General features: G+C 51.2%; 1 protein-coding gene across 1 annotated transcript in view; it reads right to left on the bottom strand.

Annotated features, from left to right (window-relative positions):
* Window positions 1-12,189, bottom strand: part of LOC142472879 (protein sidekick-2-like) — a 330,609-nt gene that overhangs the window by 80,700 nt on the left and 237,720 nt on the right. The window contains 3 exon segments of the mRNA XM_075580078.1: window positions 366-556; window positions 1,395-1,506; window positions 5,881-6,014. Coding sequence (XP_075436193.1) covers window positions 366-556; window positions 1,395-1,506; window positions 5,881-6,014 — 437 coding nt within the window.

Genomic DNA, 12,189 nt, shown 5'->3' with positions numbered 1-12,189 from the left:
GGCACAGCGGCAGTTTCCTGAAGAGATTTTTTCAATTGTTATTGGCCGGCGACGGCCGCGTCACGCGAGTGGTTCAGCCAACGAGGGCGAACCGCTCACGGCAACGCCGCCACCACGCCTCCTCTCCTGTAATAATCAAGATGCCGCTCGGCGGCAGCACAGGGTGACATCACCGTATCGCGCTGCCGCTCAGCGGCATATGGTATAATCAAGGCCTTAGAGCGACGTGGAGACGAGCGGCTGTAACCGCAGGACCTGGGGGAGACTTCATCCTCTGTATATCTCTGTGCCGATGTATCGCGATACTTTGCTCCTTTGCCACCAGGCTGATTTGGATAGTGTGACCGGGAGGGAATCGGTCTTACCGAGCACATGCAGGAAGGCTCCGGCGCTGACGGGCGGGACACTGCTACTGCGCAGGGTGGCTTCACAAGAGTAATATCCTGCGTCGCCCAGCGCGGGGTTCAGGATGGTCAGTTTGCGGCTGTAGTCACTGACTCCGCTGTTTAGGACAGCTCCGTCCTTCTTCCAAACGATGTTTAACTTAATTAGTGGTCTGGAGAGAGAGAGAGAGAGAGAGGGGTTGTGTGTGTGAGAGAGAGAGAGGTTTGTGTGAGAGAGAGGTTGTGTGTGAGAGAGAGAGAGAGAGAGAGGTTGTGTGTGTGAGAGAGAGAGAGGTTGTGTGAGAGAGAGAGAGAGAGGTTGTGTGTGAGAGAGAGAGAGAGGTTGTGTGTGAGAGAGAGAGAGAGGTTGTGTGTGTGTGAGAGAGAGAGAGAGGTTGTGTGTGTGTGAGAGAGAGAGAGGTTGTGTGTGTGTGATAGCGAGAGAGAGAGGTTGTGTGTGTGTGTGAGAGAGAGAGGGAGAGAGGTTGTGTGTGAGAGAGAGAGAGAGGTTGTGTGTGAGAGAGAGAGGTTGTGTGTGGGAGAGAGAGGTTGTGTGTGTGAGAGAGAGAGGTTGTGTGTGAGAGAGAGAAAGAGGTTGTGTGTGTGAGAGAGAGAGTGACCAAGAAAAAGAGGAAAGGAGAGAGAAAAAGAAAAATGAAAAGAAAGGGGAGAGAGAGAGAGCAAGAGGAAGGGAGAGAGATCGAGAGAGAGGAAGGGAGAGAGAAAATTAAAGAGAGAAAGATGTAGAAGGAGAGAGAGACACAGTGTGAGAGAGACAGGGAAGACGGGGAAAGGGCTGGAGAAATTGCAAGCTCTTAAGTCCAGAGATTCCAGTCTCCCAATGTGCACTTTAAAAAAAACCCCAGAGAACAAAAGACAGAGCGCCATGTGGAACTCTGATTCTAATCTGATTACAACACGTGTTCGGATAACTCCTCCCAAATACTTACACCCAGGCCGTCCATACATAAGGAGCTCCATGCAGGTGTTAAGCTGCTGTCTCCAACTCACCTGGCGTTTGCCACACACTCCATGGTGACCTCGGAGGTCCCTGTCACCACGCTGGTATTCTGTGGGGAGATGATGATGGTGGGAGCGATGGGATCAGCCGGCCCCCCCACATCTGAGAAGCGGTAGAAGTCAAAAACAGCGTCAGAGGGGCAGGTCAGCCAGATGGATAAGTCACAGGCCAGGACTCGGCTTGGACACAAAGACTCAGCGTACCATGATATTATTATTCCCGTATATCCCGCGTACTAAACACAATAGACTGTAAGCTCTTCGAAGCCAAAGAGTTGTGGATGCATGGAGCACCCTCTCAGCTCAGGGGGGTGTGGGCAGTAAGAGAATTTAAAAAAAGGCTTGGGATGGACATTTAGGGTTAGAAAATAGGAAGAACCAGTAGGGTTTTTAGTGTTTAAGCGCAGAACGCATTCCCTCCCGGGCAGCTAAGGGGTTAAGTGCCACCCGTTTCCAAAGGAGGTGAATGGACAGTGGCCAGGTTTATTGTGCAGTAAATCCCCCCCCCCCCGCTGGCGCGGTGCGTTCTGCTGACTGCGCAGGGCAACACGCGGGAGATTTGTGGAGAAGTGTCGGGAGTCTGTAACTGCCCCACTCTGTATATGAATGGTTTGGCCAGCGCATGAACCCGCCGGGCAGCTTTCCCAATCCATCTCTCGCCCCATTAACCAATCAGCGAGACCGCAGGGCGAGGAAGATGACCTGTTAAAATCAGCAGAACCCCCCTCACCGCCCCGAAGCCCCATATGGGATTAACTGACACGGGCACAGAGCCACAGAGTCGCGCTAACTCCGGGCTCATAACGGCAGGTTCGCAAAAACCAGAGACGGACGCGCTGTTCCCTGAAACGAGGGAATCTCACGCAGCTGATTATATGCACAAACAAGGGTCGTTATCTCATTAGAACAGGTTTAGCGGCACATTAAGTTGGCGTTTGGTTAACATGATTCGCGTTACACGGGTCTTACCTACAGGTGGCGTTAGGTTCGGACAGAGAAGGGAGAAGAGAGAGGGAGGGAGAGAGTGGGAGGGAGAAAGAGAGGAAAGAAGGGAGAGAGAGAGGGAGGGAGAAAGAAAGAGAGGAAGGGAGAGGGGAAGGGAGATAGAGAGAGAGGAAGGGAGAGAGACAGAGGAAGGGAGGGGGAGAAAGAGAGAGGGGAGGAGAGAGGAAGGGAGAAAGAGAGGAAGGGAGAGAGAAAAAGAGGAAGGGAGAGAGAAAAAGAGGAAGGGAGAGAGAAAAAGAGGAAGGGAGAGAGAGGAAGAGAGAGAGAGGGTGATGGAGGAAGAGAGAAAGAGAGGAAGGGAGAGGGGGAGAGAGAAAGGGAGAGAGGATGGGCGAGAGAGAAAAGGACAGAGAGAGGGAGGAGAGAGGAGAGGGAGGAAGGGAGAGACAGAGCTTGAGCGAGAGAGGTGGAGAGGGAAAGAGAGAATAGATGTGGACAGACACCTGTTCTCACAATGGGGCACACCTGTGAGATATACCACGAGGATATAGTAATGCCTGCTATTAACATATATCCCAGGTATCTCTCCGCGTGCTGACTCAACGTGGCTTTGAGACTCTCACTCTCAGCACTAACGTCCATTATACTAACACGAGGGCACGTAACCCTGCGTTAGTAAGCTGTGAAGATACCCGTTACCACTTAACGAGCCATTAACTTAAATGAACACCGCGTTATGTCAATAACGGAGCGCTGTGTGTTGGGGTCATTATGTTCGTATCTCGTCCTCTGCTCTTTGATGAGGTTTTTTCAGTGTTACAAATCATGATATCCCTACTCTCTAGCTCGTGAGGTTGCCACGGTAACCTACGCACGGCGCTGGGCTCCGGGGAGAGCTGCGTTTTCACCTCCTGGACACTTCCTAATTCAAGCACATATCTCCTTAAAATAAAAACCGCGTTGGACAGGACTCGTAAAGTAGGTAAAAAAGGAAAAGCAAAGAGATGGCATCAGCCCGCACCGCCAATACTTAGAAGGGACCGTCACCAACATAGCACACGCGCAGCACACGCGCGCAGCACACGCGCGCAGCACACGCGCGCAGCACACACGCGCAGCACACACGCACCACATTTGAGATTAAGAAAAGATTATTAAAACCTTTGGTGGGTAATGAAACATAAAAACATGATATCATCCATATCACTGAGACGAGACCCCCTCCTCCCCCACCCCCCTCTCTCAATCCCCCACCCCCCTCTCTCCCCTCCCCCATCCTCCTCTCTCCCATCCCCCTCTCCTCTCTACCATCCCCCTCTCCCCTACCCCATCCCACTCTCTCACCTCCCCCATCCCACTCTCCCACCTCACCACCCCCCTCTCACATCCCCCATCCCCCTCTCTCCCTCCCCCTCTCCTCTTTCTCCCTACCCCACCCCCCTCTCTCCCCTCCCCCATCCCACTCACTCACCTCCCCCATCCCACTCACTCACCTCCCCCATCCCACTCTCTCACCTCCCCCATCCCCCTCACTCACCTCCCCCATCCCCCTCCCTCACCTCCCCCATCCCCCTCCCTCACCTCCCCCATCCCCCTCCCCCCCCCTGGTTTTCCTGTTGTCCCAAAAACTCTGTATATAAAAGAAAAGAAAAAAAGTTCAGTTTTTAGACAAGAATGTATCATTTGTTCCCGATGTTCCCGCAGCTTATTCTACGTTCCCCTGGCAGTATTGGTCCGGGAGACGTGTAGAATATGTCGAGAGAATTCTCCAGGCTTCTAGAACAGGGGGGCTCAACTCCCCCCTCCCCCTCCCCCCCCCAACATGTCAGGTTTTCAAGATATCCCAGCTTCAGCACAGGTCAAAGACTGAGCCTCTGAGTGAGCCACCACTGATGCAGGGATATTCTGCTGAAGCAGGGATATTCTGAAAACCTGACCTGTTTGAGGGGGTGGGGGGGGAGGCTTGAGGACTGCAGTTGAGCCCCCCTATTCCAGAATATCATCAATTGTCTGCAGTACACCCAGCAAAGAGCCAAATATCCACACAGGGGCACCTCAAACCCACAAGAAACCTTATTATTCCGCGCACCCCACACCGCCGCCTGCCCTCTGACTCCCAAACTTATTGGCTCGGTAAATTCCCGGAGACGTCCTGCTACGGCCCATTAATTTTCCCCCCCCGCGCGCAGGCTTCTCCCCGGGCCTGCGATAAACAAGTCACAGCGCCCGTTCGCATGCGGGGTCAGCAGCTTTTCTGCCTGTCTGCGGATTTCGTGATTAAGGGGCTTCTCGTTCCCATTTCTTTTCCCCCTTCTCTTTATGTCTTGCCGGTTTCACGCTCCCCTCCGCTATCGATCCGTTCTCCGGCCCGGCTCTGAAGCACCTCAGAGGCGCGATTTAGTCCAACGGCTCACCTACCTGACATATATATCACCTATGCAGCATCTTCTATATGGCCCAGGGGTGCGCAATCTTTTCCCCCTGCCTGCTCTCCCTCCCCCCCCCCGCCATGGCAACGCGACGTCACGTGACCCCGCGACGTCATTTGGCGCCGGGTTGCCATGACGACGCGTCGCTGGAAGGCAAGGTAAGTGAAGTTACAGAGGCCTGACTATATGACCTTTATAATGTCTTATATATCAGGGGTGTGCGACGACGCCGAGAGGTCATGTGACCTCATGTGACGATACGTGACATGACCCCGCGGCATCATTTGACACCGGCACAAAGGTAAGGGGGGAGGGGGAGGGCAGGAAAGGGGGCTCAGCACCAAACGTTTGCGCACCCCTGTTCTATATAATGTATTATATATCACCTGTACAATGTCTTCTATATCGCCTATACAATGTGCAAAATGTCCTTTTACGTCTTTCTCCTAATTACTCCAGCATAACGGAGCTCAGTAATTCAGGTTCACCGCATCAAAAGAAACGTTCATTTTAAAGATAATTACTTACATAGAAATAGTACAGAATGGCGGTGACTTTCCAAATAAGTTATGGGATTCTTAAAAATGGTGGCACAGCATTCTGTCTGAGTGGGATCCTTCATAATATCATGATAAAACTTCTGTTTCAAATTTAATTTCTTACACAACGTATTATATATCCCCCATATCATGTATTATACACTGTATCACCTATATAATGCACTATACATCACGTATACACCGTATTATATATCACATATAGAACGTCTTCAATATCACCAATACAGCATCTATATCACCTATATAACGTCTTCTATATCACCTATATAATATCTTCTCTATCACCCATATAACACCTTCTACATCACCCATATAACATCTCCCATATGAGCTACACAACCTTTATCACATCTTCTACATTACCCATATAATGTATTCTATATCACCTATATAACCTGAGGAGCTTGCAATCTAATTCGGACTCTACGATTGGAACCAGGGGGGGGGGGGAGGGGAGATCGCCCACTTGAAAGGCAGCAGCGTACGCACCAGAACCCCCCGGCCCCCGGTGCACATGGACGTAGAGACGTTGCGCTCACTTACTCTCCACCGTCAGGGTGATGGGTTGGCTGGTCTTGTTGTCGCCGTTCTTGTCGTTCACGGCCTGCACGTAGTAGCGCCCGGCGTCGGGGGCCACCGTGGATAGGATCACCAGCGTGTTATCCTTAGTGATGGCTCTGCATGGAGACGGGGAGACCACAGAGGGGTTCGGAATTACCAACGGCTGCGAGATTAATGGCGCCATAATGTCAACTACTGGAGAGGGAAGGGCCCCGGGGTCATTATACCAGCGACTTACACGTAAGCAGCAATGTAACTCAGCAACGGGGAAACACAGCGGGGTGTTAGGGTGTATAGGGGGAGGTATTAGCAGCGGGGTGTTAGGGTGTATAGGGAGAGGTATTAGCAGCGGGGTGTTAGGGTGTATAGGGAGAGGTATTAGCAGCGGGATGTTAGGGTGTATAGGGAGAGGTATTAGCAGCAGGATGTTAGGGTGTATAGGTAGAGGTATTGGCAGCAGGGTGTTAGGGTGTATAGGGGGAGGTATTAGCAGCGGGGTGTTAGGGTGTATAGGGAGAGGTATTAGCAGCGGGATATTAGGGTGTATAGGGGGGGTATTAGCAGCAGGGTGTTAGGGTGTATAGGGAGAGGTATTAGCAGCGGGGTGTTAGGGTGTATAGGGAGAGGTATTAGCAGCGGGATGTTAGGGTGTATAAGGAGAGGTATTAGCAGCGGGATGTTAGGGTGTATAGGGAGAGGTATTAGCAGCGGGATGTTAGGGTGTATAGGGAGAGGTATTAGCAGTGGGATGTTAGGGTGTATAGGGAGAGGTATTAGCAGCGGGATGTTAGGGTGTATAGGGAGAGGTATTAGCAGCGGGATGTTAGGGTGTATAGGGAGAGGTATTAGCAGTGGGATGTTAGGGTGTATAGGGAGAGGTATTAGCAGCGGGATGTTAGGGTGTATAGGGAGAGGTATTAGCAGTGGGGTGTTACGGTGTATAGGGAGAGGTATTAGCAGTGGGGTGTTAGGGTGTATAGGGAGAGGTATTAGCAGTGGGGTGTTACGGTGTATAGGGAGAGGTATTAGCAGTGGGGTGTTACGGTGTATAGGGAGAGGTATTAGCAGTGGGGTGTTAGGGTGTATAGGGAGAGGAATTAGCAGTGGGGTGTTAGGGTGTATAGGGAGAGGTATTAGCAGTGGGGTGTTAGGGTGTATAGGGAGAGGTATTAGCAGTGGGGTGTTAGGGTGTATAGGGAGAGGTATGAGCAGTGGGGTGTTACGGTGTATAGGGAGAGGTATTAGCAGTGGGGTGTTAGGGTGTATAGGGAGAGGTATTAGCAGCGAGATGTTAGGGTGTATAGGGAGAGGTATTAGCAGCAGGGTGTTAAGGTGTATAGGGAGAGGTATTAGCAGTGGGGTGTTAGGGTGTATAGGGAGAGGTATTAGCAGCGGGATCTAAGGGTGTATAGGGAGAGGTATTAGCAGTGGGATGTTAGGGTGTATAGGGAGAGGTATTAGCAGCGGGATGTTAGGGTGTATAGTGAGAGGTATTAGCAGCGGGATGTTAGGGTGTATAGGGAGAGGTATTAGCAGTGGGATGTTAGGGTGTATAGGGAGAGGTATTAGCAGCGGGATGTTAGGGTGTATAGGGAGAGGTATTAGCAGTGGGGTGTTACGGTGTATAGGGAGAGGTATTAGCAGTGGGGTGTTAGGGTGTATAGGGAGAGGTATTAGCAGTGGGGTGTTACGGTGTATAGGGAGAGGTATTAGCAGTGGGGTGTTACGGTGTATAGGGAGAGGTATTAGCAGTGGGGTGTTAGGGTGTATAGGGAGAGGAATTAGCAGTGGGGTGTTAGGGTGTATAGGGAGAGGTATTAGCAGTGGGGTGTTAGGGTGTATAGGGAGAGGTATTAGCAGTGGGGTGTTAGGGTGTATAGGGAGAGGTATGAGCAGTGGGGTGTTACGGTGTATAGGGAGAGGTATTAGCAGTGGGGTGTTAGGGTGTATAGGGAGAGGTATTAGCAGCGAGATGTTAGGGTGTATAGGGAGAGGTATTAGCAGCGGGGTGTTAAGGTGTATAGGGAGAGGTATTAGCAGTGGGGTGTTAGGGTGTATAGGGAGAGGTATTAGCAGCGGGGTGTTAGGGTGTATAGGGAGAGGTATTAGCAGCGGGATGTTAGGGTGTATAGGGAGAGGTATTAGCAGCAGGATGTTAGGGTGTATAGGGAGAGGTATTAGCAGCAGGATGTTAGGGTGTATAGGGGGAGGTATTAGCAGCAGGGTGTTAGGGTGTATAGGGAGAGGTATTAGCAGTGGGGTGTTAGGGTATATAGGGAGTGGTATTAGCAGCAGGGTGTTAGGGTGTATAGGGAGAGGAATTAGCAGTGGGGTGTTAGGGTGTATAGGGAGAGGTATTAGTAGTGGGGTGTTACGGTGTATAGGGAGAGGTATTAGCAGTGGGGTGTTAGGGTGTATAGGGAGAGGTATTAGCAGCAGGGTGTTAGGGTGTATAGGGAGAGGTATTAGCAGTGGGGTGTTAGGGTGTATAGGGAGAGGTTTTAGCAGCAGGGTGTTAGGGTGTATAGGGAGAGGTATTAGCAGCGGGATGTTAGGGTGTATAGGGAGAGGTATTAGCAGTGGGGTGTTAGGGTGTATAGGGAGAGGTTTTAGCAGCAGGGTGTAAGGGTGTATAGGGAGAGGTATTAGCAGCGGGATGTTAGGGTGTATAGGGAGAGGTATTAGCAGCGGGGTGTTAGGGTGTATAGGGAGAGGTATTAGCAGCGGGGTGTTAGGGTGTATAGGGAGAGGTATTAGCAGCGGGGTGTTAGAGTGTATAGGGAGAGGTATTAGCAGCGGGGTATTAGGGTGTATTGGGAGAGGTATTAGCAGCAGGGTGTTAGGGTGTATAGGGAGAGGTATTAGCAGCGGGATGTTAGGGTGTAGGGAGAGGAATTAGCAGCGGGATGTTAGGGTGTATAGGGAGGGGTATTAGCAGCGGGGTGTTAGGGTGTATAGGGAGAGGTATTAGCAGCGGGATGTTAGGGTGTATAGGGAGAGGTACTAGCAGCAGGATGTTAGGGTGTATAGGGAGAGGTATTAGCAACGGGTTGTTAGGGTGTATAGGGAGAGGTATTAGCAGCGGGGTGTTAGGGTGTATAGGGAGAGGTATTAGCAGCGGGATGTTAGGGTGTATAGGGGGAGGTATTAGCAGCAGGGTGTTAGGGTGTATAGGGAGAGGTATTAGCAGTGGGGTGTTAGGGTGTATAGGGAGAGGTATTAGCAGCGGGATCTAAGGGTGCATAGGGAGAGGTATTAGCAGCGGGATGTTAGGGTGTATAGGGAGACGTATTAGCAGCGGGATGTTAGGGTGTATAGGGAGAGGTATTAGCAGCGGGGTGTTAGGGTATAGGGAGAGGTATTAGCAGCGGGGTGTTAGGGTATAGGGAGAGGTATTAGCAGCGGGATGTTAGGGTGTATAGGGAGAGGTATTAGCAGCGGGATCTAAGGGTGCATAGAAAGAGGTATTAGCAGCGGGATGTTAGGGTGTATAGGGAGAGGTATTAGCAGCGGGATGTTAGGGTGTATAGGGAGAGGTATTAGCAGCGGGATGTTAGGGTGTATAGGGGGAGGTATAAGCAGCGGGGTGTTAGGGTGTATAGGGAGAGGTATTAGCAGCGGGGTGTTAGGGTGTGGAGATGGGAGAGGTATTAGCAGCGGGATGTTAGGGTGGAGAGATGGGAGAGGTATTAGCAGCGGGATGTTAGGGTGGAGAGATGGGAGAGGTATTAGCAGCGGGATGTTAGGGTGGAGAGATGGGAGAGGTATTAGCAGCGGGGTGTTAGGGTGGGGAGATGGGAGAGGGGGATATTAGAGAAACTGCCACATATATAAAGAGATTCAATAAAGTACAGGAGGGAAGCATGTGCCAAAGGTCACGCTCAGACGCAGGAGGGTGGCAGCTAAGGACGTACTTCACCAAGAGGGTGGTACACTTGTGGAACAGCCACCCAATGGAGGTGGTCGGGGCAATACAGAAGGAATTCAAACATTTCAAAGATATGAGACCAAATGCTGCACAGCGGCAGTGCCAGCCTCCCCCTTACCCATATACTCTGCAAACACGTGGGCAGCGGCAGTGCCAGTCTCCCCCTTACCCATATACTCTGCAAACACGTGGGCAGCAGCAGTGCCAGTCTCCCCCTTACCCATATACTCTGCAAACACGTGGGCAGCGGCAGTGCCAGTCTCCCCCTCACCCATATACTCTGCAAACACGTGGGCAGCGGCAGTGCCAGTCTCCCCCTTACCCATATACTCTGCAAACACGTGGGCAGCGGCAGTGCCAGTCTCCCCCTTACCCATATACTCTGCAAACACGTGGGCAGCGGCAGTGCCAGTCTCCCCCTCACCCATATACTCTGCAAACACGTGGGCAGCGGCAGTGCCAGTCTCCCCCTCACCCATATACTGTGCAAACACGTGGGCAGCGGCAGTGCCAGCCTCCCCCTTACCCATATACTCTGCAAACACGTGGGCAGCGGCAGTGCCAGCCTCCCCCTTACCCATATACTCTGCAAACACATGGGCAGCGGCAGTGCCAGTCTCGCCCTTACCCATATACTCTGCAAACACGTGGGCAGCGGCAGTGCCAGCCTCCCCCTCACCCATATACTCTGCAAACACGTGGGCCCCCTCACCCATATACTCTGCAAACACGTGGGCAGCGGCAGTGCCAGTCTCCCCCTTACCCATATACTCTGCAAACACGTGGGCAGCGGCAGTGCCAGCCTCCCCCTTACCCATATACTCTGCAAACACGTGGGCAGCGGCAGTGCCAGCCTCCCCCTTACCCATATACTCTGCAAACACGTGGGCAGCGGCAGTGCCAGCCTCCCCCTTACCCATATACTCTGCAAACACGTGGGCAGCGGCAGTGCCAGCCTCCCCCTTACCCATATACTCTGCAAACACGTGGGCAGCGGCAGTGCCAGCCTCCCCCTTACGCATATACTCTGCAAACACGTGGGCAGCGGCAGTGCAGCTCTGCCATTTATACAGAGTTGCCCGCATGGGGGAAGCTGTAATTCCAGCCTCTCTCACAGCCTAAGCCCCCTACTCTCTGCACACCAGTTACCAAGAGACCCTCAGCAGTCATTTAATGAGACAATATTTAATTAAAGGCAGGGGTGGGGCTTTAAAGCAGCAAAACGTGTGAAATCTTTATATATATTATTATTTCTTTTACATTTAAGTAAATGAGTTCTGCAGTATTAGATCATATTGATTGTTGAAAATTATATTTTTTTTCAATTCAATGATTTCTATAGCAGGTTTAGTCCACCTCCCCAGCAGCGCACGATCTTTGCGATGTTGCCAATGTTCCCAGCAGATTGAGCTGCAAACGTTAACCATAGACAATGCTACTGTAGTGATATCAGGATACATTGCAGCTGCCGATTTACACTGACAGAAGGATTTGTTGAAACTTAAAGGCGGCCATTATGTTAGGCACACCATCAGGATTTTAACAGATTGCCAGCTCAGGTAAGAATGTGGAACTATACTTGCAAATAAGAAGAAAGAAACGAAAGAAAAAAGGTGGAAAGTAGTATTGCCGCTTTAACAGTGTCCACATGTGAATGACAAGGGCGGGAGGGCGAGAGATCAGCACACGCCCGCCTTTGTGCTGCGCTGTCTGTGCCCGGGACTGGCACGGCTGGTGCCCTGATAAGCCAGCGCTGATCTCAGCGTAGGCGCCCGGAATAGAATCTCCCGGAAAGATAAGGCGGAGTGCGAGAACGGGCTTGATCCCTGACATTCTGCCCCCCTCTCTCATATCTCCCCTGCCCAGGCTCACCCGGGGGGTCAGTCCTGCCAGATTCTCTCCGGATATTCCCCCTCTGTAATTAGAGAGATAAGGGGGGTGGACAAGGCTGATTTATTAACGGTACCCGAGATCGGGGAGAGGCGGGCGGATAGCCAGCCGGACACAGGAGATTGGGGGTATCTGTTCTACAAATGTGACCTTTTATGAACTGACCAATTCAATCACACTTAAGATAAAATTGTCACTTGCAGTAAAATTAGCCTTTATTTGTGTAAAAATGTATATGTTTCTATTTTTGTCAGGTCCTTTTAATTCTAACGTTATCTGGCAATTATTGATCTTCCCCTTAATCTCATTTGCTTGGTAATACGTTTATAAACCAAACTACCTTAGTGCAATAAATATTCCAATCAACAGTTTCCCTTGTGTAATTAAAGAGCTATTAAAAGTTTAAAAAAAAAAAAACATTTAAAACTAGCTGAGAGACCCGGCGTTGCCCGGGATGTAAATGAGTAATACTA

Source organism: Ascaphus truei, chromosome 22 (assembly GCF_040206685.1).
Source record: "Ascaphus truei isolate aAscTru1 chromosome 22, aAscTru1.hap1, whole genome shotgun sequence".
Taxonomy (NCBI): domain Eukaryota; kingdom Metazoa; phylum Chordata; class Amphibia; order Anura; family Ascaphidae; genus Ascaphus; species Ascaphus truei.
This window is presented reverse-complemented; position numbering and strand designations above follow the sequence as displayed.